The following is a 17,578-nucleotide window of genomic DNA, read 5'->3' as shown; positions in this document are numbered from 1 at the left end:
CTTCCTAATACACAATATTATATATTCTAATGTTGCAACTTAGTATCTTCTGTATTTGCTTACTGACTGCATACCATTCCATCACTTGCAGAGAACCATCATTTACTGAGTTATTCATCCATTTTTGGACATAAAAATTGTTTCCAATGTTTTATTATATAAAGAATGTTCTGATAAATATATTCATGCAAATAGAGATTTTCAGTACCCCACATTTTCTCAATTTAGACTTCCAGAAATACATTACTGGGTCAAAGGTTACAGACTTATTTTTGACTTTTGAAACACAGCCAAACTGTTTTTTTCAAAGGTCCACATCAACTTATGCTACTACTAGCAATGTTGGAAAGTACCATTTTCATTGTACCCATCAGACTGCAGGATTAAAAATGTATTTTAAAATCAATACCTTACATATGTAATTTTTAATTGTAATACATAACAGTTTTAATTCACTGACACTAAAAATAGAAAATAATATTTTTACTTCTATAATTTCAGTTACTTAAAAGGTAACTTCTACTGAAAATATTCCCTTATTCCTTTTCCAAACAAGGCAGAATACAGACAGTTATCAAAAATTTCTACCTGTGTAGTGGTGTGAGGGGTTTGATCTTGGGTTTTTCAGAAGCTGAGGAGAGTGTTTTAATCTGAGGCTTGGCTGTTGGTGATGTTTCCAAATCTCGGCTAAGCTCGGCTTCAGTTTTCTTAATAAATTCATCATACGACTAAGTTCAGAAAAATCAGAGGAGTCACTAGGCATAATTTTTAAAACTTATTTTAAATTATAAAATAGTATACTTTAAGGTAAAATACTCAAACAATAAAGAAGATGCAATATAAAATCTCCCTCCTTGCCCCCTCAGCATCATTCTCCAGAACTCTATAGTTATTTGTACAATCTATAAGCAAGATATATAATTGTAATTCCAGTATCAATTAAGAAACGACATTGTGAATCTACAGAAATTTAATACGATGAAGCAATAACTCATACCTTGCCACATTAAAAAACTTCTTTGACTATATTTGCTAAAGAGTGTACTATTACTTTCATGATATTTTTAAGAAGTTAGCCATTCTGTTCTGAGTTTCAATGGCAGTAAGTTTCTTATGGGCTAAGTAAGGGATACAAATTATAAAAAGAGAAAGGTATAGTTGACAGTATGATAGTTCAGAAATACAAAGAAAAAAAAAAAACAAAACTTTCCTGGTTATTACCCATTCTTTGTAAACAAAACTTTACTAATTTATAATTTGCATGAAATATAAGGGAATCCCTCCATCTCATATTATCATTCCTTAGTTTTCTGGGCTGAAGTCCTTACTTTTACAGCTCTCACTATTTGAAATTAGTGTTTTGTTCAAAACTGTATGTCTGGTACGTAATGTCCTATTCACAATGTCTGGTCCAAAGTAGCCTATCAATACATATTTATAGAATGAACTAATGGATGGATGGATGCTTGTCAACTGCTACGGATCCCTAAAATCTGGGCTGAAATCACTACTTTTACAACTCTCATCATCCATGTTACCTTCATCTGAATTGTCAACATTTTGTTAAGGTAACTCCTGGTATTAAACCTATACCACAGCTAGGTGTTCTAGCTCAGTAGGTATACATGAGGACTATGACTACTAAGATCTGAAAGCTATACATTTATGAGTACAGTCCATTTATTAAATCTGTGATCAAATAAAATCCAATAATTTTTTATATTAACTGCTATGTATTATATATATCTCTCTCATATACTGTAATTTTAAAAGTTAAATACAGAATTTTCTTTTGTCTTTGTTTACGCCATTAAGTAGAATGCTGGAAGAGATGGATCATATGGCACTTCTCTAGAGGGCTCTTTTCTGACTGACATAGTTATTAAGGAACATTTTTGAGCAATACCATTCATTCTAATAGTACTTTATTTCCAACAGTTACTTCAATGACTCATTAGCTGACGTATAAGATGAAATCCAAATTCATCAGTTTTACTTCTAAGGTCCTGAATATAATCTGTATTTTTAAATTTTATTTCCACTTCTTTCCAGCATGAACTCCCCAGTATGGTCATTGTATCTTAATCACTTTTCCTACTCTAACCATTGTGTAAGTTACAATCCCTATTCCATCTGTGTACTGTGTACCTGTTTAAATGTTTATTTTCTCCAGATCTATTAACAGGCCTCTTTTCTATGTGGAAGACAATACAATGGTAAAGGCACAGAATTTAAAATTAGAACTAGATTAAAATCCTAGTTTCACCATTTATGAGCTGTGTATCCTTGGATAAATCATTAATCTCACTGAAACTCAGCTTCCTTACCTGTAAAAGAGGGATAATAATACTCACACCTTGTTGTGAGGATTAAATGAAAAATATGTGTAATTAGCTGAGCTCTTGGCACATAAATAGGCATCTGAATATTTGATGATTAAATTAATAGCGGTAGGAGAAGCATGTGTTTGCTGTTATGTAACAAGGACCAAAAGGTGGAAATTGAAAGGACAGAAATTTTGGCTAAATACAACAAAGAGCTCTTCTAATACTTAGAGCACTTAAGAGTTTAACACGGAAACCAATTAGCTCGAAATTTTGAAAATTCCTATTACTGGAAGTGTTCAGGTAGAAGTTGAATGATGTTCTCTGGTGATGAGATGAGAAGGGATTCTTGCAATAAGTAGGAGATTCAGTCTGATTCTACAATGAATGTCATGTTCTAGGAACACGGGGCTGGCAGAATGTGTGTAATAGAAAAGCAGAATGTGTGTAATAGAAAAGCAGTGTGAGGCAGAACATCTAAGAGACTACGCAGACAGTAGAGGCAAGAGGTCATAAGGGCCCCAACTAGCCTGGAGGCAGTAGGAATGGAAAGGAACAAACAAGAAACTTTATAAAAAAATCCATGAGAACTAGTGACTGAATGGACAGGGAAAAACAGAATAAGGAAGACATCCCAGCCTGGGACAGAATCAGGAAGGCTGCTACAGCTTGGGGGAAAATTCAAGTTAAGTTATCATTTAGAATCTATTCAAACAGTACAAAGAGTTGTACTATTTAATAAGTTGTGTGGCATGAAACACCATTCTGTGAAATAAGGGAAGGGAAGGGGAAAGGGGAAGGGAAGGGGAAAAGGGAAAGGGGAAGGGGAAGGAGGAAAGAAAAGGAGAAAAAAAGGGGAAAGGGAAGGGGGAAGGAAGAGGAAAGAAGAAAGTTGGGGAAGGGAAGCAGCAACAATTCCAAACGCTGAAATTATTTACCTGGTAGTTCTCTGCTTACAAGGGTATAGATACCAATCTTTCTTTCAAAGGCCTAATCTTTCTTATTTAGGGAAAAAAAAAAATCTAATACTTTATTTTAATATTAATTTTTAGAGGTGGGGGTCTTGCTATGTTACCCAGGCTGGAGTGCAGTAGCTATTCACAGGTGCAATCATGGTGCACTACAGCCTCAAACTCCTGGCTTCAAGCAATTCTCCTGCCTCAACCTCCTGAGTATCTGGGACTTCAGAACACACCACTATATATAGCCAATTTTAATATTTATTTTAATACTTATTTTAATATTTAAATTTAAAATTTAATGTTTAGGCCGGGTGCGGTGGCTCATGCCTGTAATCCAGCACTTTGGGAGGCCGAGGTGGGTGGATCACGAGGTCAGGAGATCGAGACCATCCTGGCTAACATGGCGAAACCCCGTTTCTATGTATTGTATACTAAATATACAAAAAATTAGCCGGGCATGGTGGCAGGCGCCTGTAGTCCCAGCTACTCAGGAGGCTGAGGCAGAAGAATGGTGTGAACCCAGGGGGCGGAGCTTGCAGTGAGCACAAATTGCTCCACTGATCACTCCACTGAACTCCAGCCTGGGCGACAGAGTGAGACTCTGTCTCAAAAAAAATAAAAATAAAAAACAAATAAAATTTAATGTTTTAAGCAAGAATGTCCTTAGACACCCTCAGATTTTTTTTTAAGAGAATAAAATGTGGCACCACACTAATAATGAAGAATCCTAATCCATTACTTTATTAACAACATTAAAAACATTTTAGACGTCACATACACATTAGCCTTGACATTAAACCCCTTTCTTCCTGTGTCTAACCTCTAACTGCTTGATCAGACTGGCTTCTTGGGCTTTCAGTCTTTCCTTTTGCCTTTTTTTCTGTTCCTTCTTCAACTGGTTCACAACTGATTTTCTTTTCCGCAATTCATCCTTCAGAGCTCTGATCCTACCTTCAATGTCACTCTGGTCAGATGTAGTTTCTGAAAGAGATACAAAATCTTGTATTTATAATTTTGACTTAAGCATAATGTTAACTCAGTAACTACTAATAAAAAGCTGTAATGTAATATTCCATTTAAATAAAGCCAATCTAATAATTAAAATATGAGCTTCTGAAAAAAATGTATTACTAAAATGCATCCCTATAATTTCCCCCCTTGCCACACACACTTTATTTTTGGCTTGGTTCCTCCTATTTATTTTCACTTTCTAATTGTACTACTTGAAATTATAAATAAATCTTGAGATACGCTGTCTTGGTAAGACATGCAGCTGGAAGTTGAGAAATTTTTAGACTGATGAAATTTGGATATTCTGCAAGAAATTACTTCTGGTGACAAGATAATCATATTTAACTGTCTCTTGCCTTGGTTATTAATACATAATTTAATAGTTTTTAAGTCATATTAAAATCAAACTAGAGTTTTACCACTTCAAATTGCTTGTGATTCATTAGCTGATGGCTTAATATCACATTAAAAAGAGAGAAATTATAAAGAAATAGACTCTGCTGTAATCTTTCTTTGAAAGCTCTCAAAATATTTAAAATAAATGAAAGGAAGCTAGTTAAATCTTTCCTCTCCAACAGTTCACATATACAAGACGTCTACTCATAGCAACATCATGAAAAGGATATTTCATTATAATGTGTCATACACATGCTATGAAAACAAACAGGTATCATTTAAAGACACTGCTTATTTCACTACACATGGAAATTACATAGCATAGGAATTACTGTTCCTCACACCTCCCTCAATCACACAATGGTGTCATTTTCATACACTAATGTTGAGTGAGACATTTAATAGTCTTACAATAGAAATAATATCATACACAAATCTTAAGACTCAGACTTAACATTACGTCAAAGACCAGGATTCTATCAGTTACTTCAGGTTAAACTGCATAAGAGCTAGTTATAGAAGTTGTTTAAATGCAAAAAGATTACAAATGTCTTTTTAATAGTGTGGTCGGTCTAAATATCTGAATAAGAAATAATAAAATGTGAGTTCCTGTCACTTCTATGACACTGAGTTAAGGCATACTAGGAAAGTTAGGCTTGTTTTATATTAGTGGTGGCATCATACTGAGCCCTTAGCATAGGCAAGGCTCAATTATTTACTTATGTACTTCCAAAATTATTATTTTGATAAGATTTTGTAGACCACTACACTCTCACAGGCTTAGTTTCAATTTTGCCCCCAAAATAACTATTTTAAATTAATATTTTAAAAAATTGTATACACCAGCAGTGATTTTCTAATAAAAAAATATATTTACCATCTATGGTTGAAGATTTAATAGCAGGCGATGAAAAACTTGGGGTTTTTAGATGAAAGACCTTGGAAAATGTTTATGTTTTTAAGTACTAAAGAAACCAAACACAGGCCGGGCGCACTGGCTCACGCCTATAATCCCAGCAGTTTGGGAGGCCAAGGTGGGCAGACTAATGAGGTCAGGAGTTCGAGACTACCCTAGGCAGCATGGCAAAACCCCATCTCTACCAAAAATACAAAAATTAGCCGGGTGTGGCAGCATGCACCTGTAGTCCCAGCTACTCAGGCGGCTGAGGCAGGAGGATCATTTAAGCCCAGGAGGCAGAGGTTGAAGTAAGCTGAGATCATGCCACTGCATTCCAGCTTGGGCGACAGGGCTAGAGACTGTCTCAAAACAAAATAACCTGCTAGAATAACTTGTTTGTAAAAAATGAGTTTCTGATTATTTGACACACACTGATTATATTAGCTTGGTTGATAAAACTCTCCATCATTTAAGTAAAGGTATTAAAACTTTACTACATTAATATCTGCCACTTCTACAAATACTGAATATAAATAATGTCATCTTGAATAGGTAGTGAATCTGTTGTTTAGAAACCTCAGAGCTACCTTTTTTTTTTTTTGAGACGGAGTCTCACTCACGTGTCACCCAGCCTGGAGTGCAGTGGCACGATCTCGGCTCACTGCAAGCTTTGCCTCCTGGGTTTACGCCATTCTCCTGCCTCAGCCTCCCGAGTAGCTGGGACTACAGGCGCCCGCCACCTCGCCCGGCTAGTTTTTCGTATTTTTTAGTAGAGACGGGGTTTCACCGGGTTAGCCAGGATGATTTCGATCTCCTGACCTCGTGATCCGCCTGTCTCGGCCTCCCAAAGTGCTGGGATTACAGGCTTGAGCCACCACGCCCGGCCTAGAAACCTCAGAACTACTTTTCTAAAACCATTTATTCTTACTTAAATAAGCGTCACCAATAAAACAGTATCTTACAAACGTTATTATTAATCCTTGGTGCATAACTCATGCAAGGATGGTTGAAACATTATTCCATTGCTAACAAACGAAAAAGATAAGCCAGTATTGGCAAAGAAACCTGAAGAAAGTCACCAGTAAGTAAGAGATCCAGGATAAGAACGCATGTTTCCAAGTATTTAAGTTTATGTCTACTGACAAGTTATTCTCTTGGAAGCAATTTTTCACCAACGTACATAAAAGCAAATATATAAAAACATTAATAAATTTCCACAGAGAAATATGAGACAACATTCTTCAACTGGCCTGACTCAATTATTCTATTCCTAAGAATCTATTCCACACTGAAATATACAAAAAGAATTTTTATCATATATATGATAAACACACATATAAATGACATATGGTATTACACACACACACACGAGTCATGCACCACATATGATGTTTTGGTCAATGACAGACTACATAGCAGACTACATATCATATATTATAAATATATGATAGTGGTCCCAAGATTATAATATTTTTACTACACCTTTTCTATGTTTAGGTATACAAATACTTAACATTGTGTTACAATTGCGTATAGTATTCAGTATAGTAATATACTGTACAGGTATTACACTCTAGGAGCAAGAGGCTATACCATATGGCCTGAGAGTGCAGTCAGGCTACACAATCTAGGTTTGTCTAAGTTCATTCTATGAAGTTCACATAATGATGAAATTGCTTAATGACACATTTCTCAGAGCATATCCTGGATGTTAAGTGATGCATGACTACATATATGTGTAAATATTTACATAAAGATGTTTATTACAGCATTATTTGCAATTGTGAAATATCTGAGAAAATCTAAATGGCCATCACTAGGGAAACAGTTAAATAAATTACGGTACATCTACTCTTTGAAATATTATATAGTTACTCAAAGTAGAAAGAAGAGCTGTAAATATGGGTGTAGGAAAATTCCATGATTTATAATTGTCCGACACATGGAAAACAAAAGGGTACAATACATAATCAATTACAAAAACAACAACAACAAAAAACAAAGAATAACATTTTTCATGTTTCCTTTACTAAATGTTTACTCTCAAAACTAAAACTGAATTCAAAAAGCAATACACTGGGCCGGGTACAGTGGCTCACACCTGTAATCCCAGCACTTTAGGAAGCTGAGATGGGCAGATCACCTGAGGTCAGAAGTTCGAGACCAGCCTGGCCAACATGGTGAAACCTCGTCTCTACTAAAAAAAAAATACAAAAATTAGCCGGGCGTGGTAATGGGCACCTGTAATCCCAGCTTCTCGGGAGGCTGAGGCAGGAGAATCGCTTGACCCTGGGAGGTGGAGGTTGCAGTGAGCCAAGATCGCACCACTGCACTCCAGCCTGAGTGACGGAGTGACACTCCATCTTAAAAAACAACAAAAAAAAGCAATACACTGAATATGCCTAACTCAATATATTCAATATGGCAATACTCAATATGGTATTAATCTTCTTCACAATCCTACATAAACCCACCACTGTCTGTCTACATATGCTTCCTAAAGTCAACAAACTCCTTGAAGCCTTTTAGAGTAGAGGCTGTTCAAATACAACACAAATAAAAACTCCTCATGATTAGTCTTACCTGACTGTGTCATAGATAATGACTCATCTGACCAACTATAACAGTGCTGATGGGACTTGATAGGCAGGTGACATTGTCCTCCAGTCCTATGACTTCCTTTGCTAGACTCCTGCTTTGACACAGATGTGCAGCTTTTGGGAAGTGACTGTTCAAACAGAAAACCAAACAGAAACTATTTTGTGATATAATTGTAAAATTCTATTTAAAATTTGAGATACTAGCCATATAAAGATAATATTTACAAAGAATTTAAGATAAATGTTAGGACCCAAGTGAAAAAAGTTTACAAATTATTCAACCTGGGAAAGCTGATTTTTAAAAAAAGTTTACAAATTATATAAAGGATAAGACCTCAATTTTTTTTGAAGACATAGAAAAAAATTATAAAAGAGAGCATGCTTTTAAAAAGTTTTACAATCAATTAGAAGTGATTATTATGTCAGTGATATTTACCCCTCCCCCAATTCTTTTAATTTTGAAAATACTCAGTACGTACTTTTACAAAAAGGAGAGAGGAAGGGAGGAAGAAAACAGAGCATAAGACGTTTGCCCACAAGAGAACAAAAGACAAAATTTCTACCCTGACATCAGGTGGAAGTGAGATGCCTGATTTGATTCCTAGCTACTATCACTTCCTATCCCTGTGACTTTGGGCAAATTTCCTAAGTTGGGGATTAGAACAGTATCTATAGGATTCTTTCAAGGGTTAAATGAGATAATCCATGTAAGGCACTTGGTAAAAACTTTGTAAATAAACACTTAATAAATATTAGCTTTTATTATAAAAACTACTTTAAGATATACTAGTTTTGATTTCCTTGATATATTTTCTTGTGAAAAAAGCTCTAATTTTTAATAGTCAATCAGTTCGTGGCTACTCCGAGCCTCATCAATAATGATGCTAGGTAGAATGTAATTGATTTATAAGAGCTAATAAACTTTTAAGATTGTATAAATACAGTTTGGTTGTAAATTCCTGGAAGGCAGAAATTTACAGAATAATAGATAATGCTACAAGTAAATTATCTATATAAGTCTAATATTATCATACAATAAATAAGAGACCACTAACATAATTATTAAAAGCCTTTAATAACCTAAAAATGCTGATTTCAAGTATGTGCACAAGGACACTGAAATATTTTTTAACATAATATTGAATAGGCTCTTCAATGAATAAAAAATGTTCTTCTGGCCAGGCACGGTGGCTCACGCCTGTAATCCCAGCACTTTGGGAGGCCAAGGTGGGAGGATCACCTGAGGTCAGGAGTTTAAGACCAGCCTGACCAACATGGAGAAACCCTGTCTCTACTAAAAATACAAAATTAGCTGGGCATAGTGGCGCATGCCTGTAATCCCAGCTACTCGGAAGGCTGAGGCAGGAGAATTGCTTAAACCCACGAGGTGGAGGTTGCAGTGAGCAGAGATCGTGTCACTGCACTCCAGCCTGGGCAACAAGAGCGAAACTCCATCTCAGAAAAAAAATGTTTTTCTTCTAGATCTTCTAGGTGCTGTAACATAAATGAACCTGATTGACTTTTCAATGGGGAAATAAAATTAATTATTTCCATCACAATAAAAATGGAAGACTCTAACAAAGAATATTCCATTCTGAATTTGGGCAGATCTTTTTTTAAACATAAAGAGGCTTTAACAATGTCTGTGTATACTTTAGTATACCACAGTATACTAAATATTTAATATTGTTATGCTAATTATTTCCTATATTTTAAAAAAACAGTAAAGTTTCTATCTTGAGTTTTTACCAGCTAGTTTTTTTTTTTTTCTATAAAGTACACAATTAAGGACAATGTAGAAAATCTTAGTCTAATAATGGCCATTATCTTAATTTAAAATCAATAACTATTTCAGACCTGCCTTTAAGTGGTTAAACCATTACTTTTATTCTATGAGTTATACAGAAGTTATTAATTCAGTTACAGTAAAAGTACTCTGGTGTGGTTTAAGATCTTACTGTTTTTGTTATGTGAAAAAACAAACTTCAGAAAGAACTTGTGTTGTTCCCACAAATTGTTTTTCATAAAGACTTTAGAAGTTCCTATTCACTCAATATTAACAGACTTGATAGCAAATGATTTTATAACCGCCACTAATGCCAAAATTCATATATTTGTAAATGAAAAGCTTTATTTCTTTTCATTTTAGACAGCTTTTTTCCAGAGAATCTTTAAGATATAAATACACATTAACTTACATGTTTACTAGGAGAGGTAGAAGATTCTAGTTCCTGTGAACAAACCATTTCTTCAGTAAGTATACTGTGATCTGGAGTCCCTGGCTGTTCCTGTCCAATAGACTCGGATGGTACATATTCAACAGCAGGGCTGCCTAATTCTTCTGGAATGGAGCTTTCACTGTTTAGATGAGAGTACAGAGGTACTGGAGATTCCTCTTCACTTGCTATTTCTAGAAAGAGAGGGTGAAAACAAGAAAAAAAAATATACGATCTTGGTCAATGGGAAAATTATACTGATAAACATTGTTTTTAGCATATTATTACTTGTTGCATTTTTGCCTCCCACAAACAGGAGAGTCATAGCTTCCACAGATGCACAGATCTATTTCTGGGTTATCTGTTTCACAGTCTATTTGTCTCTCTCTGTGCAAATGTATTATTTTAATCACTACAACTTAGAAGTCTTGATATATGGTAAAGTAAGTTTCAGCATTTTGTGGTTCTTCTTTACTAGTGTCTTTGCTTTTTGGTCATTGTTCTTTCATGTAATTTTTTTTTTTTTTTTTTTTTTTTAAGATGGCGTTCCGTTCTTGTTGCCCAGGATGGAGTGCAGTGGCATGATCTCGGCTCACTGTAACCTCTGCTTCCTGGGTTCAAGTGATTCTTCTGCCTCAGCCTCCCAAGTAGCTGGGATTACAGGCACATGTCACCACACCCAGCTAATTTTTGTCTTTTTAGTAGAGACGGGGTTTCACCATAGTGGCCAGGCTTGACTCCAACTCTGACCTCAGGTGATCCATCCACCTCGGCCTCCCAAAGTGCTGGGATTACAGGTGTGAACCGCCATGCCTGGCCTCATATAAATCTTTTAATGAGCTTGTCAAAGGTTTCCTATGAAGAAACCTTGCTGAGTTTCTGATGTAAATAGTCTTGAATCTACAGATCAGTTTAAGGAGAATTAGTATCTTATGACACTGAATCTGAGAATATGGAATAATGTTCCATTTATTTTGGCTTTTTTTTTTTTTTACTTTTTGAGACAGGGTCTTGTTTTGTCACCCAGGCTGGAGTGCAGTAGCATGAACAGGGCTCACTGCAGCCTCGACCTCCCAGGAACAAGCAATCCTCCTGCCTCTGCCTCCTAAGTAGCTGGGACTATAGGCCTGTGCCACCATGCCTGGCTAATATTTCTGTAGAGGCAGTGTTTGGTCATGTTGCCCAGGCTTGTCATGAACTCTTGAGCTTAAGCAATGTGCATGCCTCAGCCTCCCAAAGTGTTGGGATTACAGGCATAAGCAAGCCACTGTGCCCAGGCTGTTTTGGTTTTCTTTAACGTCTCCTAATAAAATTCTAAATTTTTCTATATAAAGATCCTGTACACTTTTTGTTAAATTTATTCCTAGGTACTTCATATTTTTTGTTTCTATTATATATTGTTTCTATTTGTATCTTTTTTAAAAAATATTTTTCTAATCAATTTTTGATCTATAGACATGCAATTGAATTTTGTATATGAATTTTATAACCAGAAACCTTGTTAAGCTCACTTATTAATTGTAATAATTAACATGTAAATTCTGGATTGTCTATGTGTGTAGCTTTATTAACTGTAAGTAACAAGAATTCTGCTTCTTCTCACTCCTTATAGCTTTTAATTCTTTTTCTAGCCTTAAATGTACTGTGTAGGACCTCTACACAATGCTGAACAGAGCTAAAAATAAGCATCCTAGTCTTATCTCCAAATCCAAAGGAACTTTCTGTATTTTATCATTAAGTATGGTATCTATTATAGGTTTGGTTTTTTGTTTTTGTTAACACCGTTTATCGGGTAAAGAAAGTTCCTTTCTATGGCTACTTTGATCTGAGGTTTATTTATTTTATCACAAATGCTTTTTATTTTTATGTAGTCATTTTTTTTTTTGAGACAGAGTCTCATTCTGTCACCCAGGTTGGAGTGCAGTGGTATGATCTTAGCTCACTGTAACCTCTGCCTCCTGGGCTCAGGTGATTTTCGTGTCTCAGCCTCCCGAGTAGCTGGGACCACAGGTGCGTGCCACCATGCTCAACTAATTTTTTTATTTTTGGTAGAGACAGGGTTTTACCATGTTGCCCAGGCTGGTCTCGAACTCCTGGGTTCAAGTGATCCACCCACCTCAGCCTCCCAAAGTGTTGGGATTACAGGCGTATGTCACTGAGTCTGGCCCACAAATGCTTTTTAAATTTTATCAAATGCCTTTCTGAATCCACTGAGATGATCAATTCTTCTCCTTTAATCTGGGTAAGGTAATTCACCACATTATCAACTGTTTAATGTGTGCTAATCCCACTCTGTCATTAAGTATTAGGATTTGCATATATAGTTGAACTTGGTGTGCTAATACATACTTCAGGATAGGTAAGATTGGCCTTTCGTTTTCTATTACTGTCCTTCTATGGACATAATATCAAACTTATATACTAGCCTCATAAAATGAGTTGAGAAATGTCTCTTTTTTTATTCTATGGAAAAGTAAAGAATTATAATACCATGTTTCACCCCCCCCCTTTTTAATCTAGTATACTGGTAAAGATGGATGAGGTCTATGTAAAAAGATGTCTAGTTACTGGGGTACAATTCCTTTACTGGTGAAAGAATCAGGAGGGTTCTCTCATCTTACTGAGTAAGCTTTGGTAAGTTGTATTTTTTAGAAGAATTTAGCCACTTCTAAGTTTTCAAGTTTGTATTGGAATAAAGTTATTACAATTTTTTTTTTTTTCTTGAGAGACGGAGTCTTGCTGTTGCCAGGCTATAGTGCAGTGGTGTGATCTCGGCTCACTGCGACCTCCACCTCTTGGGTTCAAGCAATTCTCCTGCGTCAGTCTCCTGAGTATCTGGGATTACAGGTGCATGCCACCACACCCAGCTAATTTCTTTTGTATTTTAGTAGAGACGGGGTTTCACTGTGTTGCTCAGGCTGGTCTCGAACTCCTGAGCTCAGGCAATCCACCTGCCTCAGCCTCCCAAAGTGCAAGGATTACAGTCGTGAGCCACCATGCCTGGCCACAATTTTTTTTTATCTTTCTAATTTCTCCAGCATTTGTGGTTATATCATCTTTCTCATCATTTGCATCACCTCAATCATCTGCATTTTAATTACAATTTTATTTTATTTTTAGAGACAGAGCTCACTCTGACACACAGTCTGGAGCACAGTGGGGTGATCACAGCTCTCTGTAACCTTGACCTCTTGGGCTCAAGCAAGCCTCTCGCCTCAGTAGCTAGGACTATAGGTATGTACCACCATACCCAGCTAACTTTTTAATTTTTTGTAGAATCGGGGTCTGCTATGTCATCCAGGCTGGTCTTGAACTCCTGGCCTCAAGCGATCCTCTGGCCTTGGCCTTCCAAAGTGTTCGGATTACAGGCATGAGCCACTGTGCCCAGCCTTGCATTTTTAAAAGTAATGAAATATATCTTTCAATTATGTTAGGCTTTAGTTTGTAGTGTGAACAGAATTAGTATTTATTACCTTTCTGTTCTGTTCTCTGGTCCTCCAGTTCTTTCTTAGGAGTTTTGGGTTTTATTAATTCTTTGTCCCAGGCAGCCAAAGCTTGTTTTTCCATTTGACGAATTTCTGCTTCTTCTGCATCTAAACGTCGCTTCCACTCTAGGAGCTCCTCTGCATGTTGTCGCCGTTGCATTAATTTTTGCTCCCGCTTTGTTAGAAACCTATGGTCACACCATGAAGAACAGTTTGAGAGAACAAATCTATAGGCAGAGATCACTATGAGAGCTCTATCACTCACCACCTTATCAACAAGCTGTGCAAAAGCAGAACATTCATACTACTCTTCTTTCTGAAAAAGGCTTGAGATAATATAAGCTTTCATGAGTCAACTTATTCAGAAAATGAGGGAATTTATGTTTTACTCATAATGGTTTGTAAAGTTAGCAAAGGAAAAATAGCAGTATATTGAGAAAAGAAAACCTTCAGAATATCTAGACAACCATAATTGATAATGTTCATATTTATATATTCATTTTTTGTAGGTTATTCTTTTCTATAACAGAAGAGGTAAGGAATTTATTCTGAAGGCTCAGACCAGAAAACACACAAAACCCGAAACAACAAATACCAAAAATAATAAAAAACAAACCCAAAAGCCCCAAAACAAGCAAGCAAACAAAAAACATGTTCATGTCCCTTTTTTACTTTTATTTTAAAGTTCTGCCTGGCTTTGTTTCAGGTCTAGTGAGTTTTGTTTCTTCCATTACCTAAGAGATGCAATGTCAAGTGGTAAATCTTTTTTTCATGGAGAGAACACTGAGTACCACAGTCCATGTTTTATGCATATAAACCTAACTATTTATTTACTTAAGTAAAGATATGCATCAAATTCTCAATTTAACCTGATTTCTGAACTTAAATAGCCAATGATATCTTAGGCCCAAAGGGTTAGGAGAAATTACTGAGTTAGGAAAAATTACTTAGTTTAGAGGCTACTAATAAACCATCTTCGAATGTAGATGCCACAACTAAATAAAATGTGGGCTGCTCACATTACTAGTGTTATATCTATAGTGGTAGCTAACCAACAAAAATGCATACATGTATCGCACAAACACTAAAAAGCACAAGAACTGTCACTCTACTTCTTGAGCAATCATCATGTCAAATTAATGTGGAAACAAAAGGTAAAATTTATGGGACATTTGACAAGAGGCCTCCAGGCTGTTAAAAAAAAAACAAAAGAGAGAGAGAGAAAAAAAAGCAAACAAAACAAACAAAAAGAACAGAGCATGCTCTATCAAAGAGTGCACTGAAAAAGGTGCAAAGTTACCTGACCAACTGGTTGTAGATATACAGCTGGAATTTGGGATGAAGGTTGGGAAAACAGACACTGAGAGAGGCCCAGTGATGAGACGTAAAGACAGAGAAGAAGTAGTGAACAGGAGAGCAGTGTCTACAAAATAAGGAGGAAGATTTTAAAACCAAGAGATCAAGAGGCAGAAAGAATGAGAAAGGGAAAGTGTAAGAGCTGAGTGAAGAAATTTTAATATGCTTCCTGAAGAACATTATAAGCGACTCAGTTAAAGCAGGCATTACACTCTGTGTGACATTTTTTAAAGTGTATTTTTATAGATCTTACCAATGATTTCTGAATAAACATGCCTTTCTTCTCAAATGTTGCTTAACCACCATCTATATTTTCAGTTAAATTTACTTATTTGTGAATAAAGTAATAAGAAGTACATTGTGGGACTAAATTAGTTTTCAATTAAGCTTTAACAGACAGTACAACAATTATGGCCATGAACCTAGTATATCAACAACTCTACACACATACGTAATCCTGAGCAAGTGATTTTTAATCTGTACCTCGTCATGTATTTTAAAATACTACATTTGCCTTACTTAACCTTACCATCACAATCTAGCTTGAAAATAATACAATTTAGTAAACTGATTTACACAAAAATACCTTGTTCACCTCTACAATATAAAACTTACAGCTAAGAGGACCTACTGGAGGTATCTTGCTTTATATCTAACAAAGGCCCACTTAATTAATAATATTGAAATACAATACCCATTCTATAAGATATCAGGATGCATAATAAATAAAGTGAGCTACTCCCAATAAATACTGTCAGTAGAAAAAAAAAACTGATATGGATAGCTCAAGCATAAGGTTAAAGGTAAGAAGAACATTCCATTTTATAGTTATAAAAGCAGGAAAAAAACCCCACATTTTCTTCTTTTGTAATAGTAAATAGATCTGTGTGTGTGTGAATGGATTAAAAAGTCTAGTAGTACCTTTGGAAAGGTTAATTCTCTTTGACAGAGCATGCTCCTGTTCACATGCACACAACAATAACTTGTAGATCTGGGCAACATTTATTGCCTTGGAAGGGCAAGGAGTAATATAGTATGTCATAGAAGTGAGAAGATCTAGGTATAAATCCAGCGATTCATTTGGATTTTAAAAATTATGTATAATCTTGCCTATGTGTATTTTTTGGTAACAGACTATTTCAATGTCTGTTTCATCACATATAACTCAGTATTTCATTTCCCCTTCACTTACACACACACACGCAAAAACACACACATTCATACCTGGATTGCCTTGATTTTCTGCATTGAAGTTCAAGAAAAACATTTTTGCTAAATTTCAAGTTAAGACATTACAATCTTCCTTGCCATTCTTTATGAACGTACAATAAACTTATTTTGATGTCAATTATCAAAATATTACGCAAAACAAAGGCACTTGGCAAAAGGCTCAAAAATCTATTCATAACATTCAAATATTACCCACCCTCTTAAGTGTTTAACTGCTAAATGCATGCATGACCTAGTACAAAAAGTAAAATAATATTGGAAAATGTGAAATAAACTTTAAAAATATGCAATTTAAACTTTTTCTCTAGCCCAATACAGAGAACAATAATTTTCCTCTATTAAAGATTAAGCATATTCAAAAGCTCTAGTTTAGGAATGAGGAACGAAATAACTAACTAATAGAAAATGAAAATAAAATAGTTTAAAAAAGTGTAAGAAAAGTTTAACTTAAAGTTAGAACTTCTTTCCATAAACATGTTCCTTATTAAATATAAATACATTCTATAAGGAGTGCCCTTTAAACGTTGAATAAAGTTGAGATAAAAGAGCATTACTTCACAATAGAATAAATAATCCTTCAAGATGCTACACAGAAAAGAAACAAAAATTGTGAATGATGCAGACATAAATGCCGACTAATACAAAATGCTTTTGATTGATGTCAACGCATTGCCCCAACAAGTCCCCTGATGGTAACGGAACACTGGACAAGAATAAGATACACAACAGATTTAGTATAGTATGGAAATCATTAAGTTTTTTAAATGTTTGAACTTAAGGAATTAATGAGTACTTAATTAGCTCTTTTTTTTTTTTGAGACGGAGTCTTGCTGTGTTGCCCAGGCTGGAGTGCAGCAGCACCATCTCGGTTCACTGCAACCTCCACCTCCCGGGTTCAGCGATTCTCCTGCCCCAGTCTCTGAAGTAGCTGGGATTAAAGGCACCTGCCACCATGCCCGGCTAATTTTTGTATTTTTTTTTTTTTGTAGAGACTGGGTTTCACCATGTTGGCCAGGCTGGTCTTGAACTCCTGACCTCAGGTGATCCACCTGCCTTAGCCTCCCAAAATGCTGGGATTACAGGCCTGAGCCGCTGTGGCC

At 35.7% G+C, this 17,578-nt stretch overlaps 1 protein-coding gene across 6 annotated transcripts in view; it reads right to left on the bottom strand.

Moving 5' to 3' along the window:
* LOC105484936 (centrosomal protein 350) overlaps positions 1 to 17,578 on the bottom strand; it is a 160,477-nt gene that overhangs the window by 22,341 nt on the left and 120,558 nt on the right. For 5 of the 6 annotated variants that reach the window (XM_071076405.1, XM_071076394.1, XM_071076409.1 and 2 more), the window contains exons 28-33: positions 15,193 to 15,315; positions 13,881 to 14,080; positions 10,390 to 10,601; positions 8,175 to 8,319; positions 4,107 to 4,267; positions 589 to 728 (exon numbers count right to left, since the gene is read on the bottom strand). In XM_071076405.1, coding sequence (XP_070932506.1) covers positions 589 to 728; positions 4,107 to 4,267; positions 8,175 to 8,319; positions 10,390 to 10,601; positions 13,881 to 14,080; positions 15,193 to 15,315 — 981 coding nt within the window. The remainder of the gene's footprint in view (positions 1 to 588; positions 729 to 4,106; positions 4,268 to 8,174; positions 8,320 to 10,389; positions 10,602 to 13,880; positions 14,081 to 15,192; positions 15,316 to 17,578) is intronic. The other variant, XM_071076414.1, reaches the window with a different exon arrangement.

Source organism: Macaca nemestrina, chromosome 1, assembly GCF_043159975.1.
Source record: "Macaca nemestrina isolate mMacNem1 chromosome 1, mMacNem.hap1, whole genome shotgun sequence".
NCBI lineage: Eukaryota > Metazoa > Chordata > Mammalia > Primates > Cercopithecidae > Macaca > Macaca nemestrina.
The sequence above is the reverse complement of the archived record's forward strand: the minus strand, read 5'-3'. Positions and strand labels throughout refer to the sequence as shown.